Source organism: Entelurus aequoreus, linkage group LG08, assembly GCF_033978785.1.
Source record: "Entelurus aequoreus isolate RoL-2023_Sb linkage group LG08, RoL_Eaeq_v1.1, whole genome shotgun sequence".
Lineage (NCBI taxonomy): Eukaryota > Metazoa > Chordata > Actinopteri > Syngnathiformes > Syngnathidae > Entelurus > Entelurus aequoreus.
Window position 1 is genome coordinate 81289518 of NC_084738.1, and position 19683 is coordinate 81309200.

The 19683-nt window shown below is 36.1% G+C and overlaps 2 protein-coding genes across 7 annotated transcripts in view; both read right to left on the reverse strand.

The window, feature by feature from the left end:
• Positions 1-6057, reverse strand: part of LOC133656347 (TNF receptor-associated factor 2-like) — a 32295-nt gene extending 26238 nt beyond the window's left edge. Inside the window, exons 1-2 of one of the 2 annotated variants that reach the window (XM_062057401.1) lie at positions 6004-6057; positions 5743-5835 (exon numbers count right to left, since the gene is read on the reverse strand). The gene's annotated coding sequence lies outside the window, so the exon portion shown is untranslated. Of the gene's footprint in view, positions 1-1238; positions 1375-5742; positions 5836-6003 lie in introns of those variants that run through there. The other variant, XM_062057399.1, reaches the window with a different exon arrangement.
• The window catches only part of LOC133656348 (GRAM domain-containing protein 2B-like), a 30789-nt gene continuing 16947 nt past the window's right edge, over positions 5842-19683 (reverse strand). For 3 of the 5 annotated variants that reach the window (XM_062057404.1, XM_062057403.1, XM_062057402.1), the window contains 4 exons: positions 13263-13347; positions 13090-13194; positions 9418-9487; positions 5842-6121 (listed from right to left, as the gene is read on the reverse strand). In XM_062057404.1, coding sequence (XP_061913388.1) covers positions 6083-6121; positions 9418-9487; positions 13090-13194; positions 13263-13347 — 299 coding nt within the window. In that variant the 3' untranslated portion in view covers positions 5842-6082. Of the gene's footprint in view, positions 6122-9417; positions 9488-13089; positions 13195-13262; positions 13403-19683 lie in introns of those variants that run through there. The other 2 variants (XR_009827130.1, XR_009827129.1) reach the window with 2 other exon arrangements.

The window sequence follows — 19683 nt, forward strand, 5'->3', positions numbered from 1 at the left end:
TAAAAACAACATGTTCTTGTTACATAAATGATCTTTGTCTTAAGATACATTTTTGACATAGGTCCTTAAAAACAACATGTTCTTGTCACTTAAAGGATCTTTGACTAAAGTTGCATTTTTGAAATAGGTCCTTAAAACAACAGCATGTTCTTGTCACATAAAGGATCTTTGACTAAAGGATCCATAAAGGATCTTTGACTGACATTACATGTTTTAAACAGGTCCTTAAAACAACAGCATGTTCTTGTCACATAAAGGATCTTTGACTAAAGGATCCATAAATGATCTTTGACTGACATTACATGTTTTAAACAGGTCCTTAAAACAACAGCATGTTCTTGTCACATAAAGGATCTTTGACTAAAGGATACATAAAGGATCTTTGACTGACATTACATGTTTTAAACAGGTCCTTAAAACAACAGCATGTTCTTGTCACATAAAGGATCTTTGACTAAAGGATACATAAATGATCTTTGACTGACATTACATGTTTTAAACAGGTCCCTAAAAACAGCAGCATTTTCTTGTCATAGAAAAGATCTTTGACAAAGATTCCAATTTTGAAAAAGGTCAGGCAGCATGTTCTTGTCATATAAAGGATCTTTGACTAACATTCCAGAACGTAAACAAAGGAAGGAACATAACAAAAACATGACTTAAGACACCAAATCTGGTTCACAATCACTCAAACTACTTTTCACAATTAAAGCTTCGCTTGTTGTCATTTTTTTTGGCGGAATGTGAAGACAGAAACTGTAGGCCAGGTAAGCAGACTCAAAACTATTTTTTTTTTTTTTTTACTGGTTCACTTCCTTTTACACCTGCGTGACAATCAAGAACACTAGTAAACCTGATCCTTCGTCTGAGAGTCCATAAGGCTGGACGGATCCAAAGCCCCCCCCCCCCCCCCCCCCTCCCAGTGTGGCGTGTAAATTCAAAATAAAGATGGAGGAAGCGTCTTCCTTCTTTCTTTTTGAAAGCGGGCGCCCTGCGTCCGGCGTGACCCCCCACCTCGCGTCCCGTCCTCGGGTGGGCCGGCTTGAGGCCCCGCAGCCTTTTGTTTACATCCGGAGCCGCTGGTTCCTCCCGCGCAGCCATTGTCTCCTTGTTGCTAAGCCATCAGCATCCTCGGAGTCAGAAGTGCTACCGCGGCCACGCCCCTTTTTCCATCATCCAGCAGAAGCGAGGAGGGAGACCCAAAAAAAAAAAGGGCGCCACGACGAGTCGCGACTTACCGGGCCTAGTTGGCGCGGCGCCGAGCCGTCATTGTCAGCGCGGAGACGGCGAGATTCACATGTGCGTGGACGGAGAGTCCCCCGCCACACGACACGGACGGGCTCTCCTGTTGTTGTCCAGCATCGCCATTGCTCTCTCTCGCCGACGGGGCCGTGACGTCACGGGATGGGCGGGCCCCGCACGCTGCTCGGCAAGCGCGCACGCACGGGCGGGGGGGGGGGGGGCGCGCACCCGGGAACACGCACACAAAAGGCATAATTGGACACTTTTAAGCTCCGCCCACTTTAACGGGCTCATTTGCATGTTTTTTAAAGATCGATTCTTTTGCAGCTGACGTGGAGAATGTGGCGGAAATGGCGCTGCTACGCATGCAGTTAGCTCTATTGTCCACTAGATGGTGCTGTTGCTCACTAAAGTGCTTTGACGTCATTCAGCTGGAACGTAAAGGAACGAGAGTGCAGATTCAAACTTGGCAGATGGCAAAGTTTTTAAAAACAGCAGCATGTTCTTGCCACACATAGGATCTTTGATTAAAGTTGATTCTTTGTTACTTAAAAACAGCAGAATGTTCTTTTTACATAAAGGATCTTTGACTAAAGTTACATTTTTGACATAGGTCCTTAAAAACAGCAGAATGTTCTTGCCACACATAGGATCTTTGATTAAAGTTGCTTCTTTGTTACTTAAAAACAGCCAAATGTTCTTGTCACACATAGGATCTTTGACTAAAGTTACATTTTTGACATTGGTCCTTAAAAACAGCAGCATGTTCTTGCCACACATAGGATCTTTGATTAAAGTTGCTTCTTTGTTATTTAAAAACAGCAGAATGTTATTGTCACATAAAGGATCTTTGACTAAAGTTACATTTTTGACATAGGTCCTTAAAAACAGCAGAATGTTCTTGCCACACATAGGATCTTTGATTAAAGTTGCTTCTTTGTTACTTAAAAACAGCAGAATGTTCTTGTCACATAAAGGATCTTTGACTAAAGTTACATTTTTGACATAGGTCCTTAAAAACAGCAGCATGTTATTGTCACGTAAAGGATCTTTGACTAAAGTTACATTTTTGACATTGGTCCTTAAAAACAACATGTTATTGTCACATAAAGGATCTTTGACTAAAGTTACATTTTTGACATAGGTCCTTAAAAACAGCAGAATGTTCTTGCCACACATAGGATCTTTGATTAAAGTTGCTTCTTTGTTACTTAAAAACAGCAGAATGTTCTTGTCACATAAAGGATCTTTGACTAAAGTTACATTTTTGACATAGGTCCTTAAAAACAGCAGCATGTTATTGTCACGTAAAGGATCTTTGACTAAAGTTACATTTTTGACATTGGTCCTTAAAAACAACATGTTATTGTCACATAAAGGATCTTTGACTAAAGTTACATTTTTGACATAGGTCCTTAAAAACAGCAGAATGTTCTTGCCACACATAGGATCTTTGATTAAAGTTGCTTCTTTGTTATTTAAAAACAGCAGAATGTTCTTGTCACATAAAGGATCTTTGACTAAAGTTACATTTTTGACATTGGTCCTTAAAAACAACATGTTCTTGTCACGTAGAGGATTTTTGACTAAAGTTACATTTTTGACATTGGTCTTTAAAAACAGCAGAATGTTATTGTCACATAAAGGATCTTTGACTAAAGTTACATTTTTGACATAGGTCCTTAAAAACAGCAGAATGTTCTTGCCACACATAGGATCTTTGATTAAAGTTGCTTCTTTGTTACTTAAAAACAGCAGAATGTTCTTGTCACATAAAGGATCTTTGACTAAAGTTACATTTTTGACATAGGTCCTTAAAAACAGCAGCATGTTATTGTCACGTAAAGGATCTTTGACTAAAGTTACATTTTTGACATTGGTCCTTAAAAACAACATGTTATTGTCACATAAAGGATCTTTGACTAAAGTTACATTTTTGACATAGGTCCTTAAAAACAGCAGAATGTTCTTGCCACACATAGGATCTTTGATTAAAGTTGCTTCTTTGTTATTTAAAAACAGCAGAATGTCCTTGTCACATAAAGGATCTTTGACTAAAGTTACATTTTTGACATAGGTCCTTAAAAACAGCAGCATGTTATTGTCACGTAAAGGATCTTTGACTAAAGTTAAATTTTTGACATAGGTCCTTAAAAACAGCAGAATGTTCTTGTCACATAAAGGATCTTTGACTAAAGTTACATTTTTGACATTGGTCCTTAAAAACAACATGTTCTTGTCACGTAAAGGATCTTTGACTAAAGTTACATTTTTGACATTGGTCCTTAAAAACAGCAGAATGTTATTGTCACATAAAGGATCTTTGACTAAAGTTACATTTTTGACATAGGTCCTTAAAAACAGCAGAATGTTATTGTCACATAAAGGATCTTTGACTAAAGTTACATTTTTGACATAGGTCCTTAAAAACAGCAGAATGTTCTTGCCACACATAGGATCTTTGATTAAAGTTGCTTCTTTGTTACTTAAAAACAGCAGAATGTTCTTGTCACGTAAAGGATTTTTGACTAAAGTTACATTTTTGACATTGGTCCTTAAAAACAGCAGAATGTTATTGTCACATAAAGGATCTTTGACTAAAGTTACATTTTTGACATAGGTCCTTAAAAACAGCAGAATGTTATTGTCACATAAAGGATCTTTGACTAAAGTTACATTTTTGACATAGGTCCTTAAAAACAGCAGAATGTTCTTGCCACACATAGGATCTTTGATTAAAGTTGCTTCTTTGTTACTTAAAAACAGCAGAATGTTCTTGTCACATAAAGGATCTTTGACTAAAGTTACATTTTTGACATAGGTCCTTAAAAACAGCAGCATGTTATTGTCACGTAAAGGATCTTTGACTAAAGTTACATTTTTGACATTGGTCCTTAAAAACAACATGTTATTGTCACATAAAGGATCTTTGACTAAAGTTACATTTTTGACATTGGTCCTTAAAAACAGCAGAATGTTCTTGCCACACATAGGATCTTTGATTAAAGTTGCTTCTTTGTTATTTAAAAACAGCAGAATGTTCTTGTCACATAAAGGATCTTTGACTAAAGTTACATTTTTGACATTGGTCCTTAAAAACAACATGTTCTTGTCACATAAAGGATCTTTGACTAAAGTTACATTTTTGACATAGGTCCTTAAAAACAGCAGCATGTTCTTGCCACACATAGGATCTTTGATTAAAGTTGCTTCTTTGTTACTTAAAAACAGCCAAATGTTCTTGTCACACATAGGATCTTTGACTAAAGTTACATTTTTGACATTGGTCCTTAAAAACAGCAGCATGTTCTTGCCACACATAGGATCTTTGATTAAAGTTGCTTCTTTGTTATTTAAAAACAGCAGAATGTTCTTGTCACATAAAGGATCTTTGACTAAAGTTACATTTTTGACATAGGTCCTTAAAAACAGCAGCATGTTCTTGCCACACATAGGATCTTTGATTAAAGTTGCTTCTTTGTTACTTAAAAACAGCAAAATGTTCTTGTCACAGATAGGATCTTTGACTAAAGTTACATTTTTGACATAGGTCCTTAAAAACAACATGTTCTTGTCACTTAAAGGATCTTTGATTAAAGTTAATTTTTTTAATTAGGTCCTTAAAAACAACATGTTCTTGTCACATAAAGGATCTTTGACTAAGATTCCATTTTTAAGTAGGTCCTTAAAAAAGCAGTATGTTCTTGTCATATAAAGGTTCTTTGACTAACATTCCATTTTTAAGTAGGTCCTTAAAAACAGCAGCATGTTCTTGTCATATAAAGGATCTTTGACTAACATTCCATTTTTAAGTAGGTCCTTAAAAACAGCAGCATTTTCTTGTCGTATAAAAGATATTTGACTAAGATTCAATTTTTGACATAGGTCCCTAAAAACTGCAGCATGTTCTTGTCATATAAAGGATCTTTGACTAACATTCCATTTTTGAAAAGGTCCCTAAAAACAGCAGCATTTTCTTGTCATATAAAAGATCTTTGACTAACATTCCATTTTTGAAATAGGTCCTTAAAAACAGCACCATGTTCTTATCATACAAAGGATCTTTGACTAACATTCAATTTTTAAGTAGATCCTTAAAAACAGCAGTATGTTCTTGTCATATAAAGGATCTTTGACTAACATTCCATTTTTGAAATAGGTCCTTAAAAACAGCACCATGTTCTTATCATACAAAGGATCTTTGACTAACATTCAATTTTTAAGTAGATCCTTAAAAACAGCAGTATGTTCTTGTCATATAAAGGATCTTTGACTAACATTCCATTTTTAAGTAGATCCTTAAAAACAGCAGTATGTTCTTGTCATATAAAGGATCTTTGACTAACATTCAATTTTTAAGTAGATCCTTAAAAACAGCAGTTGTTCTTGTCATATAAAGGATCTTTGACTAAAGTTACGTTTTTGGACTGGGTGCGTAAAAAAACAGCACAGTGCTCCTGTCACATAGATGATCTTTGGACAAGTGTATTTCAGACTCACAGAGCACAGCATTGTGCGCAGCCAAAGTGTGACGTCACACAATATGACGTCATGCCAAAGCATCGACTCTGCTGGATCCACAGCTGCAACAGACTGAAACAAAATATATATATTTATAATAAAGTCTGATCATAACATAAAAAAAGTTGACTTAGAAGACCTCAGACAAGATAAAAAGATGTTTTCTATCAGAATATAGATAATTAAAATGAGATTTACAACGTGAAAAGAGCAAATAAAATGAAATGAATGAGACGCTACATCAACACTACTGGCCGTGACCAGCAGAGGGTGCTGTTGCACTAGTTGATTTCAAGAGGTCACATGACCACTCTCCTCTTCAGGCGTCGTCAAGCAGCTTCTGGAGGTTTCTCCGAACCTGAGGACCACAAACACCAAGTTGGAGAAAATAGTACACGACTTTTTGTGTAAAAATGACTTTTCCATCATGTGCTAACAGTGACGTGTGTTTAGGGACACAGACTGGGGGCCATTTTGGTAGTTTTCACCTTCGAAACCTGTACAATGTATACTTTTTTTTTTTTTTTAAATCAAAGAACTAGAAAATTCAATTTCGGTAGGAATTTGGTGTGAATGAACTTAAGTGGAACTTAAATGCTTACAGTTAGCACAAAAAAATTGGCAAAATTAGCCAAAAAAAACCACACAAAAAAAACTAGCACGTTAACAGTTCTATGCTAACAGGCAAACAATATCATGCTTACAGTTAGCATTGGTAAAATACCAAAACATATGGCACTGAGGTGTATACCTGCTGGCTAAAAAAAAAAAATCTAGCATTCCGTAATAGTCGCTAAAAAAATTGGACCGAGGTCCTAAAAGTTTTAATTTTTGATGCTCACAATTTTCCAGCTAGGTGCTAAAAACCTAGCATGCTAATGTTAGCAGGCTAAAACGCTAACTAACGTCAAGCACCAAAATATATCACACTGAGGCGTGTAACCAAAAAATGTGTTTAAAATGCTAGCCTGCTAATGTTAGCGTGCAACAAGTATCAAAATACGACCAGTGTTAGGGTTACGACCCTAACCTATATAATTAGCTATAAAAAAAAAGAACCTAGCATACTAACATTAGCATGCTAACAGGTATCATTCGCCAAGTAGCTAGATATTTAACTCTGAGGTGTATACCTGTAAAATTTGCAACAAAAAAAAGCTAGCATATGAACATTAGCAAGCTAACAGGTATCATTCGTCAAGTAACAAAATATTTGACGCTAACGTGTGTACCTGCAAAATGAGCAACAAAGCTAGCATGGTAAAATGCTAACTCTAACATGTGTCAAGCACCAAAGTATATTACACTGAGGTGTTTACCCGAAAAATGTGTTTAAAATGCTAGCCTGCTAACGTTAGCGTGCATCAAGTACCAAAATAGAACGAAAAAATTTGCTAAAAACAAATAAAAAAGCTAGCATACTAACATTATCAAAATACAACCAGGGTTAGGGTTACGACCCTAACCTATATAATTAGCCTAAAAAAAAGCTAGCATACTAACGTTAGCATGCTAACAGGTATCATTCGCCAAGTAGCAAAATATTTGACACTGAGGTGTACATCTGCAAAATTTGCAAAAAAGCTAGCATACGAACATTAGCAAGCTAACAGGTATCATTCGTCAAGTAACAAAATATTTGACGCTAACGTGTGTACCTGCAAAATGAGCAAAAAAGCTAGCATAGTAAAATGCTAACTCTAACATGTGTCAAGCACCAAAATATATTACTCTGAGGTGTGTACCCGAAAAATGTGTTTAAAATGCTAGCCTGCTAACGTTAGCGTGCATCAAGTACCAAAATACAACGAAAAAATTTGCTAAAAACAAATAAAAAAGATAGCATACTAACGTTATCAAAATACAACCAGAGTTAGGGTTAGGACCCTAACCTATATAATTAGCTTAAAAAAAAAAATCTAGCATACTAACGTTAGCATGCTAACAGGTATCACTCGCCAAGTAGCAAAATATTTAACGCTAAGGTGTATACCTGTAAAATTTGCAAAAAAAATCTAGCATACTAACGTTAGCATGCTAACAGGTATCATTCGCCAAGTAGCAAAATATTTAACACTAAGGTGTATACCTGTAAAATTTGCAAAAAAAAGCTAGTATACGAACATTAGCATGCTAACAGGTATCATTCGCCAAGTAACAAAAGATTTGACGCTGATGTGTGTACCTGCAAAATGACAAAAAAAAGCTAGCACTGTAAAATGCTAACTGTAACATGTTTCAAGCACCAAAGTATATTACTCTGAGGCGTATATCCGGAAAATGTGTTTAAAATGCTAGCCTGCTAACGTTAGCGTGCAACAAGTATCAAAATATGACCAGGGTTAGGGTTAGGACCCTAACCTATATAATTAGCTTAAAAAAAAAACTAGCATACTAACGTTAGCATGCTAACAGGTATCATTTGCCAAGTAGCAAAATATTTAACGCTAAGGTGTATACCTGTAAAATTTGCAAAAAAAAGCTAGCATACGAACATTTGCATGCTAACAGGTATCATTCGCCAAGTAACAAAAGATTTGACGCTGATGTGTATACCTGCAAAATGACAAAAAAAAGCTAGCACTGTAAAATGCTAACTGTAACATGTTTCAAGCACCAAAGTATATTAGTCTGAGGCGTGTACCTGAAAAATGTGTGTAAAATGCTAGCCTGCTAACGTTAGCATGCATCAAGTACCAAAATACAACAGTGTACACCTATAAAATTTGCTAAAAGAAAAACATAGCATACTAACGTTAGCATGCTAACAAGTATCATTCGTCAAGTATCAAAATATTTGACGCTGATGTGTGTACGGGCAAAATTAGCAAAAAAAAAGCTAGCATGGTAAAACGCTAACTGTAGCATGCGTCAAGCACCAAAGTATATTACTCTGAGGTGTGTATCCGGAAAATGTGTTTAAAATGCTAGCCTGCTAACGTTAGCGTGCAACAAGTATCAAAATACGACCAGGGTTAGGGTTAGGACCCTAACCTATATAATTAGCTAAAAAAAAAAGCTAGCATACTAATGTTAGCATACTAACAGGTATCATTCGTCAAGTAACAAAATATTTGTATCCGGAAAATGTGTTTAAAATGCTAGCCTGCTAACGTTAGCATGCTAAAATGCAACGAAAAAATTAGCTAAAAATAAATAAAATAAAAAAAGATAGCATACTAACGTTAGCATGCTAACAGGTATCATTAGTCAAGTAATAAAATATTCGACGCTGGTGTGTGTACCTGCAAAAAAGCTAACATGCTAACATGAGAATGCTACCGATTGGGCCGCGGGCCACACTTTGGACACACCAGTTCTCGAGCTTGTTTATGTCTGCTTCACTTTGAGAAGAAAAGGCATTTTGTTATCTAAAAAAAAAAAAATAATAATAAAAAAAAATGTTTTTCTTTAAAAGGCTTCGCTACACATCTTGAAAATAACACGTTAAATACACTAGTGTGTGCCACTTACAGTATGTAATGTCTTTCATTGAGCATAAAGGGAAGTGAACCGTGAACATAAGGAGCACAGGGTCACTTCATTAGGAACACCTGGATCCAATACAAAAATGTGCGCCACAATGCTTGGGGCGCAAAAATTTTCGCGTCTGGATGGTGGAGGCGCGCTGACTGGACGGAAAGCCGTACTCACCTTGTCCAGCTTGAACAGGTTGGCGGCGAGCTCTTCAACCATCTCAGCGTCCCGAAGCCTCGCTGCCGTCCTGCAAGGACATTTAGCTGAGAAGCAACAACAACCATCGAGCTAGGTGCTAAAATTTCCTCATGAGCTACTCAAAAAAATTTAAGCTAGGTTCTATTAGTTTTCAAGCTAGGTGCTAACATTTCTGCGCTAGTTGTTAAAAAAATTCGGATTTTTTTTTTTGAAATGTTTTAAAGCTAGGTGCTAACAATTTTCCATCTAGGTGCTAAAAAATGTTGTGCTAGGTGCTAAAAATCTTCCAGCCAGGTCCTAAAATGTTCATTCTAGTCGCTACAAAATTCCGAGCTACGTCCTAAATGTTTTGGAGCTAGGTGTAACAATTTTCCAGCTCGGTGTTAAAAAATGTCCAGCTCGGTGCTAAAATTTTCATGGTAGTTGCTAAAAAAATTCCAAACTAGGTTCTAAATATTTGCGAGCTAGGTGTAACTATTTTCCAGCTCTGTGTTAAAAAACTTCCAGCTAGGTGCTAAAATGTTCATGCTAGTTGCTAAAAAATTCCGAGGTAAGTTCTAAATATTTTCGAGCTAGGTGTAACAATTATTCAGCTCGGTGCTAAACATTTTTCCAGCTAAGTGATAAAAATGTTTGTGCTAGTTGCTAAAAAAAATACTCAACAAGTAATCAAACTGGAACTAGAAGTCTGCACACACGCAAAATTATTAGAATAAAAATGTATTTTATATTTTAAAATTATTTGTTCTTATTTTTAACTGATTTATTTTATTATATCTTCATTTATATTATTAAAAATATTTTCCATTTTGAAAAACATTGTATTTTGATTAAATGCAAATTATAAGTTTATTAAGGTGCGAACAATTTTCCAGCTAAATGTTTAAAATTTTTGTGCCAGGTGCTATAAAAATTGTCTAACTAGGTTCTAAAATTTCTGCGCTAGTTGCTAAAAGATTTATAGCTAGATGCTAAAAATTGGCATCCAGGTTTTAAAATTTCTGCGCTAGTTGCTAAAAAATTTCAACCTAGGTTCTGAAAGATTTCCAGCTAGGTGCTAGAACTTTCGTGTTAGTTGCTAAAAAATTCTGAACTAGGTTCTAAATATTTGCGAGCTAGGTGTAACAATTTTCCAGCTCGGTGTTAAAACATTTCCAGCTAGGTGCTAAAATATTCATGCTAGTTGCTAAAAAATTCCGAACTAGGCTCTAAATATTTTCGAGCTAGGTGTAACAATTTTCCAGCTCGGTGTTAAAAAATTTCCAGCTAGGTGCTAAAATGTTCATGCTAGTTGCTAAAAAATTCCGAACTAGGCTCTTACAATTTTCCAGCTCGGTGCTAAACATTTTTCCAGCTAGGTAATAAAAATGTTTCCAACAAGGTTCTAAAAAATTTCAAGGTAGGTTCTGAAAGATTTGAAGCTAGTCGCTAACATTTTTCCAACTAGGTTCTAAAAGATTTCAAGCTAGTTGCTAACATTTTTCCAGCTAGGTTCTAAAAGCTTTAAAGTTGCTAACAATTTTACAGTTAAATGCAAAAAATGTTTGCGCTAGGTGCTAAAATTTCCGCATTAGTAGCTAAAAAAATTTCATGCAGGTCATAAATGGTATCAAGCGAGGTGCTAACAATTTTCCAGCTAAAATCTACAATCTAGGTGCTACAAATTTTCAAGCTAGTTGCTGACATTTCGAGCTAGGTTCTGAAAGATTTCAAGCTACGTGCTAACAAATTTTCCAGCTAAATTTACAAGCTAGGTGCTACAAATTTTCAAGCTAGTTCCTAAAATTTCAAGCTAGGTTCTGAAAGATTTCAAGCGAGGTGCTAACAATTTTCCAGCTAGGGTGCTAAACATTTTTGCGCTGGGTGCAAAAAATGTTGAGCTGGGTGCTAAAATTTTGCAAGCTAGGTTGTAAAAGCTTTAAACAATTTTACAGCTAAATGCTAAATGTTTTTGTGCTAGGTTGCTAAAGAATTTACAAGCTAGGTGCTACAAATTTTCAAGCTAGTTGCTAAAATTTCGAGCTAGGTTCTGAAAGATTTCAAGCGAGGTGCTAACAAATTTTCCAGCTAAAATTTACAAGCTAGGTGCTACAAATTTTCAAGCGAGTTGCTAAAATTTTGAGGTAGGTTCTAAAAGATTTCAAGCGAGGTGCTAACAAATTTTCCAGCTAAATTTAAGAGCTAGGTACTACAAATTTTCAAGCGAGTTGCTAAAATTTTGAGCTAGGTTCTGAAAGATTTCAAGCGAGGTGCTAACAATTTTCCAGCTAGGGTGCTAAACATTTTTGCGCTAGGTGCAAATTTTTTTTAGCTGGGTGCTAAAATTTTGCAAGCTAGGTTCTAAAAGCTTTAAACAATTTTACAGCTAAATGCTAAATGTTTTTGTGCTAGGTTGCTAAAAAATTTACAAGCTAGGTGCTACAAATTTTCAAGCTAGTGGCTAAAATTTCAAGCTAGGTTCTGAAAGATTTCAAGCGAGGTGCTAACAAATTTTCCAGCTAAAATTTACAAGCTAGGTGCTACAAATTTTCAAGCGAGTTGCAAAAATTTCGAGCTAGGTTCTAAAAGATTTCAAGCGAGGTGCTAACAAATTTTCCAGCTAAATTTACAAGCTTGGTGCTACAAATTTACAAGCAAGGTGCTACAAATTTTCAAGCGAGTTGCTAAAATTTCGAGGTAGGTTCTAAAAGATTTCAAGCGAGTTGCTAACAAATTTTCCAGCTACATTTACAAGCTAGGTGCTACAAATGTTCAAGCTAGTTGCTAAAATTTCGAGCTAGGTTCTGAAAGATTTCAAGCGAGGTGCTAACAATTTTCCAGCTAGGGTGCTAAACATTTTTTGCGCTAGGTGCTAAAAATTTTCCAGCTGGGTGCTAAAATGTTGCAAGCTAGGTTCTAAAAGCTTTAAACAATTTTACAGCTAAATGTTTTTGTGCTAGGTTGCTAAAAAATTTACAAGCTAGGTGCTACAAATTTTCAAACTAGTTGCTAAAATTTCGAGCTAGGTTCTAAAAGATTTCAGGCGAGGTGCTAACAAATTTTCCAGCTAAAATTTACAAGCTAGGTGCTACAAATTTTCAAGCGAGTTGCTAAAATTTCGAGCTAGGTTCTAAAAGATTTCAAGCGAGATGCTAACACATTTTCCAGCTAAATGTACAAGCTAGTAGCTACAAATTTTCAAGCTAGTTGCTAAAATCTCAAGCTAGTTTCTAAAAGATTTCAAGCGAGGTGCTAACAATTTTCCAGCTAGGGTGCTAAACATTTTTTGCACTAGGTGCTAAAATTTTTCCTGGTGGGTGCTAAAATTTTCGGTGCTAGGTGCTAAATGTTTTCCAGCCAGGTGTAAAAAACAGGCGAAAAAGCACTGTTAGCATAAAATAAGTAAAAAAAACAATGTTAGTATAAAGACAAAGTCGTCATTAAAGAAAATATTTTTAACGTTTCATTTCATACAAGAAGTTTGCGGCCGTTAGCATTGAAAGTTAGCAATAAAAGTTAGCAATAAAAGAACATTCTTTTAGCACTTTTTTAACGTAAATACGAAGGTAAACAGTGAAATTAAACATTATTTTCTATATATGAATAATTATTATTAATGTTAAAGATTTGAACGATCTTATTAGTGCAGACTTTCAGGTGTGTCGCTCGTACGAGCCGTGCAGGCGCGCCCCGGCCGCCAACATGGAGTTCAGACGACGCTCCAGGCCCGCCATCTTGAAGGCCATGTAGCAGGACGACGCCACCAGGACGCCGGCTCTGTGGGGACGCAGGAAGCGGGTGAAGGAGGCGAACAAGGGGCGGAGCAACAAGTGGGAAGTACTCACAAAAACAAGTAGAGTAGCAGGACGGCGCGCAAGGACGTGTGACGGCGGAACTTGTGCACCTGTGTGGCCTCACCCCCAGGTGACCCTTGTGCAGAGACAACGCATCGCAGTGGTGAGAAAGTGCTCCTTTAATGAAGTTCCTGAAGGAATTGCGTGTGAATGCTGAAGTTGAACTGAAACGCTGACAGAATGTAGTATGAATGTAAGAATGGTTTGAATGTTGACGAGTTTGAATTTCCAGGAAAACCGGAATTTGGTTTGGAACTTGGGAAAGTGTTATTTGGATGAGTGGAACGTGTTGATGTTGGAATGGTTTGAATAGGTTGAAAAATGTGCAACTTGGAAAAATGCCCCATTCATTTCAATGGGAACTTCCTGGAAATTTGGGGAAAAGCGGGATTTTTTTGGAAAATGATTAGGAGCATGAATCTCCGGAATGAGATCAATTGGTTGGTGTTGGAATTGTTTAAATCGCTCAAGAAATGTTGAAGTAGTAACACTTTTTAATTGAGAAATTCCTGGAATTTCCGGAAAGCGGGAATGTTTTTAGTTCCTAAACCAACTTGGTTTTTTGTCCTGACTAAGGACATTTTGAAGGTGGAACAGTTTAAATGGGATGAAAAAAGGAAAAGGAGTAGTCAAACAAAAAAGATTGGGGGAAAAAACGGAATTCCTGGAAATTTGTTGAACGTGGAAAAATGGTCGTTTGAATGTCTAGGATGAGTTGAATGTGTTGATGTTGGAATGGTTTGAATAGGTTGAAAAATATGGGAATTGTGTAACTTGGAAAAATGCCCCATTCATTTAAATGGGAACTTCCTGGAAATTTGGGAATTTTTGGAAAAGCGGGGTTTTTTTTTTTTTTAATGATTGGGAGCATGAATGTCCTGAATGAGTTGAATTGGTTGGTGTTGGAATTGATTAAATCGCTCAAGAAATGTTGAAGTAGTAACACTTTTTAATTGAGAAATTCCTGGAATTTCCGGAAAGCCGGGAATGTTTCTAGTTCCTAAACCAACTTGGTTTTTTTTGTCCTGACTAAGAACATTTTGAAGGTGGAACAGTTTAAATGGGATAAAAAAGGAAAAGGAGAAGTCCAACTAAAAAGATTGGGGGAAAAAAACGGAATTCCTGGAAATTTGTTGAACGTGGAAAAATGGTAGTTTAAATGTCTAGGATGAGTTGAATGTGTTGATGTTGGAATGGTTTGAATAGGTGGAAAAATGTGGGAATTGTGTAACTTGGAAAAATGCCCCATTCATTTAAATGGGAACTTCCTGTAAATGTGGGAATTTTGGGAAAAGCGGGATTTAAAAAAAAAAATGATTAGGAGCATAAATGTCCTGAATGAGCTGAATTGGTTGGTGTTGGAATTGATTAAATCGCTCAAGAAATGTTGAAGTAGTAACACTTTTTAATTGATAAATTCCTGGAATTTCCGGAAAGCCGGGAATGTTTCTAGTTCCTAAACCAACTTGGTTTTTTTGTCCTGACTAAGGACATTTTGAAGGTGGAACAGTTTAAATGGGATGAAAAAAGGAAAAGGAGTAGTCAAACAAAAAAGATTGGGGGAAAAAACGGAATTCCTGGAAATTTGTTGAACGTGGAAAAATGGTCGTTTGAATGTCTAGGATGAGTTGAATGTGTTGATGTCGGAATGGTTTGAATAGGTGGAAAAATGTGGGAATTGTGCAACTTGGAAAAATGTCCCATTCATTTCAATGGGAACTTCCTGGAAATGTGGGAATTTTGGGAAAAGCGGGATTTAAAAAAAAAAATGATTAGGAGCATAAATGTCCTGAATGAGTTGAATTGGTTGGTGTTGGAATTGATTAAATCGCTCAAGAAATGTTGAAGTAGTAACACTTTTTAATTGAGAAATTCCTGGAATTTCCGGAAAGCGGGAATGTTTTTAGTTCCTAAACCAACTTGGTTTTTTGTCCTGACTAAGGACATTTTGAAGGTGGAACAGTTTAAATGGGATGAAAAAAAGGAAAAGGAGTAGTCAAACAAAAAAGATTGGGGAAAAAAACGGAATTCCTGGAAATTTGTTGAACGTGGAAAAATGGTCGTTTGAATGTCTAGGATGAGTTGAATGTGTTGATGTCGGAATGGTTTGAATAGGTGGAAAAATGTGGGAATTGTGCAACTTGGAAAAATGTCCCATTCATTTCAATGGGAACTTCCTGGAAATGTGGGGATTTTGGGAAAAGCGGGATTTAAAAAAAAAAATGATTAGGAGCATAAATGTCCTGAATGAGTTGAATTGGTTGGTGTTGGAATTGATTAAATCGCTCAAGAAATGTTGAAGTAGTAACACTTTTTAATTGAAAAATTCCTGGAATTTCCGGAAAGCGGGAATGTTTTTAGTTCCTAAACCAACTTGGTTTTTTGTCCTGACTAAGGACATTTTGAAGGTGGAACAGTTTAAATGGGATGAAAAAAGGAAAAGGAGTAGTCAAACAAAAAAGATTGGGGAAAAAAACGGAATTCCTGGAAATTTGTTGTACGTGGAAAAATGGTCGTTTGAATGTCTAGGATGAGTTGAATGTGTTGATGTCGGAATGGTTTGAATAGGTGGGAAAATGTGGGAATTGTGCAACTTGGAAAAATGTCCCATTCATTTCAATGGGAACTTCCTGGAAATGTGGGAATTTTGGGAAAAGCGGGATTTAAAAAAAAAATGATTAGGAGCATAAATGTCCTGAATGAGCTGAATTGGTTGGTGTTGGAATTGTTTAAATCGCTCAAGAAATGTTGAAGTAGTAACACTTTTTAATTGAGAAATTCCTGGAATTTCCGGAAAGCGGGAATGTTTTTAGTTCCTAAACCAACTTGGTTTTTTGTCCTGACTAAGGACATTTTGAAGGTGGAACAGTTTAAATGGGATGAAAAAAGGAAAAGGAGTAGTCAAACAAAAAAGATTGGGGAAAAAAACGGAATTCCTGGAAATTTGTTGAACGTGGAAAAATGGTCGTTTGAATGTCTAGGATGAGTTGAATGTGTTGATGTCGGAATGGTTTGAATAGGTGGAAAAATGTGGGAATTGTGCAACTTGGAAAAATGTCCCATTCATTTCAATGGGAACTTCCTGGAAATGTGGGAATTTTGGGAAAAGCGGGATTTAAAAAAAAAAATTATTAGGAGCATAAATGTCCTGAATGAGTTGAATTGGTTGGTATTGGAATTGATTAAATCGCTCAAGAAATGTTGAAGTAGTAACACTTTTTAATTGAGAAATTCCTGGAATTTCCGGAAAGCCGGGAATGTTTCTAGTTCCTAAACCAACTTGTTTTTTTTGTCCTGACTAAGGACATTTTGAAGGTGGAACAGTTTAAATGGGATGAAAAAAGGAAAAGGAGTAGTCAAACAAAAAAGATTGGGGAAAAAAACGGAATTCCTGGAAATTTGTTGAACGTGGAAAAATGGTCGTTTGAATGTCTAGGATGAGTTGAATGTGTTGATGTCGGAATGGTTTGAATAGGTGGAAAAATGTGGGAATTGTGCAACTTGGAAAAATGTCCCATTCATTTCAATGGGAACTTCCTGGAAATGTGGGAATTTTGGGAAAAGCGGGATTTAAAAAAAAAAATGATTACGAGCATAAATGTCCTGAATGAGCTGAATTGGTTGGTGTTGGAATTGATTAAATCGCTCAAGAAATGTTGAAGTAGTAACACTTTTTAATTGAGAAATTCCTGGAATTTCCGGAAAGCCGGGAATGTTTCTAGTTCCTAAACCAACTTGTTTTTTTTGTCCTGACTAAGAACATTTTGAAGGTGGAACCGTTTAAATGGGATAAAAAAGGAAAAGGAGAAGTCCAACTAAAAAGATTGGGGGAAAAAAACGGAATTCCTGGAAATTTGTTGAACGTGGAAAAATGGTAGTTTAAATGTCTAGGATGAGTTGAATGTGTTGATGTTGGAATGGTTTGAATAGGTTGAAAAATATGGGAATTGTGTAACTTGGAAAAATGCCCCATTCATTTAAATGGGAACTTCCTGGAAATTTGGGAATTTTTGGAAAAGCGGGGTTTTTTTTTTTTTTAATGATTGGGAGCATGAATGTCCTGAATGAGTTGAATTGGTTGGTGTTGGAATTGATTAAATCGCTCAAGAAATGTTGAAGTAGTAACACTTTTTAATTGAGAAATTCCTGGAATTTCCGGAAAGCCGGGAATGTTTCTAGTTCCTAAACCAATTTGGTTTTTTTGTCCTGACTAAGAACATTTTTAAGGTGGAACAGTTTAAATGGGTTGGAAAAAAGAAAAGGAGTAGTCAAACGAAAAAGGTTGGAAAAAGGGTTGGGGAAAAAAACGGAATTCCTGGAAATTTGTTGAACGTGGAAAAATGGTAGTTTGAATGTCTAGGATGAGTTGAAGGTGGAATGGTTTGAACAGGTTGGAAAATGTGGGAATTGTGCAACTTGGAAAAATGCCCTATTCATTTCAATGGGAACTTCCTGGAAATGTGGGAATTTTGGGAAAAGCGGGATTAAAAAAAAAATGATTAGGAGCATAAATGTCCTGAATGAGCTGAATTGGTTGGTGTTGGAATTGATTAAATCGCTCAAGAAATGTTGAAGTAGTAACACTTTTTAATGGAGAAATTCCTGGAATTTCCGGAAAGCGGGAATGTTTTTAGTTCCTAAACCAACTTGGTTTTTTGTCCTGACTAAGGACATTTTGAAGGTGGAACAGTTTAAATGGGATGAAAAAAGGAAAAGGAGTAGTCAAACAAAAAAGATTGGGGAAAAAAACGGAATTCCTGGAAATTTTTTGAACGTGGAAAAATGGTCGTTTGAATGTCTAGGATGAGTTGAATGTGTTGATGTCGGAATGGTTTGAATAGGTGGAAAAATGTGGGAATTGTGCAACTTGGAAAAATGTCCCATTCATTTCAATGGGAACTTCCTGGAAATGTGGGAATTTTGGGAAAAGCGGGATTTAAAAAAAAAAATGATTAGGAGCATAAATGTCCTGAATGAGTTGAATTGGTTGGTGTTGGAATTGATTAAATCGCTCAAGAAATGTTGAAGTAGTAACACTTTTTAATTGAGAAATTCCTGGAATTTCCGGAAAGCCGGGAATGTTTCTAGTTCCTAAACCAATTTGGTTTTTTTGTCCTGACTAAGAACATTTTTAAGGTGGAACAGTTTAAATGGGTTGGAAAAAAGAAAAGGAGTAGTCAAACGAAAAAGGTTGGAAAAAGGGTTGGGGAAAAAAACGGAATTCCTGGAAATTTGTTGAACGTGGAAAAATGGTAGTTTGAATGTCTAGGATGAGTTGAAGGTGGAATGGTTTGAACAGGTTGGAAAATGTGGGAATTGTGCAACTTGGAAAAATGCCCTATTCATTTCAATGGGAACTTCCTGGAAATGTGGGAATTTTGGGAAAAGCGGGATTAAAAAAAAAATGATTAGGAGCATAAATGTCCTGAATGAGCTGAATTGGTTGGTGTTGGAATTGTTTAAATCGCTCAAGAAATGTTGAAGTAGTAACACTTTTTAATTGAGAAATTCCTGGAATTTCCGGAAAGCGGGAATGTTTTTAGTTCCTAAACCAACTTGGTTTTTTGTCCTGACTAAGGACATTTTGAAGGTGGAACAGTTTAAATGGGATGAAAAAAGGAAAAGGAGTAGTCAAACAAAAAAGATTGGGGGAAAAAACGGAATTCCTGGAAATTTGTTGAACGTGGAAAAATGGTCGTTTGAATGTCTACGATGAGTTGAATGTGTTGATGTCGGAATGGTTTGAATAGGTGGGAAAATGTGGGAATTGTGCAACTTGGAAAAATGTCCCATTCATTTCAATGGGAACTTCCTGGAAATGTGGGAATTTTGGGAAAAGCGGGATTTAAAAAAAAAAATGATTAGGAGCATAAATGTCCTGAATGAGTTGAATTGGTTGGTGTTGGAATTGATTAAATCGCTCAAGAAATGTTGAATAGTAACACTTTTTAATTGAGAAATTCCTGGAATTTCCGGAAAGCGGGAATGTTTTTAGTTCCTAAACCAACTTGGTTTTTTGTCCTCACTAAGGACATTTTGAAGGTGGAACAGTTTAAATGGGATGAAAAAAGGAAAAGGAGTAGTCAAACAAAAAAGATTGGGGAAAAAAACGGAATTCCTGGAAATTTGTTGAACGTGGAAAAATGGTCGTTTGAATGTCTAGGATGAGTTGAATGTGTTGATGTCGGAATGGTTTGAATAGGTGGAAAAATGTGGGAATTGTGCAACTTGGAAAAATGCCCTATTCATTTCAATGGGAACTTCCTGGAAATGTGGGAATTTTGGGAAAAGCGGGATTTAAAAAAAAAAATGATTAGGAGCATAAATGTCCTGAATGAGTTGAATTGGTTGGTATTGGAATTGATTAAATCGCTCAAGAAATGTTGAAGTAGTAACACTTTTTAATTGATAA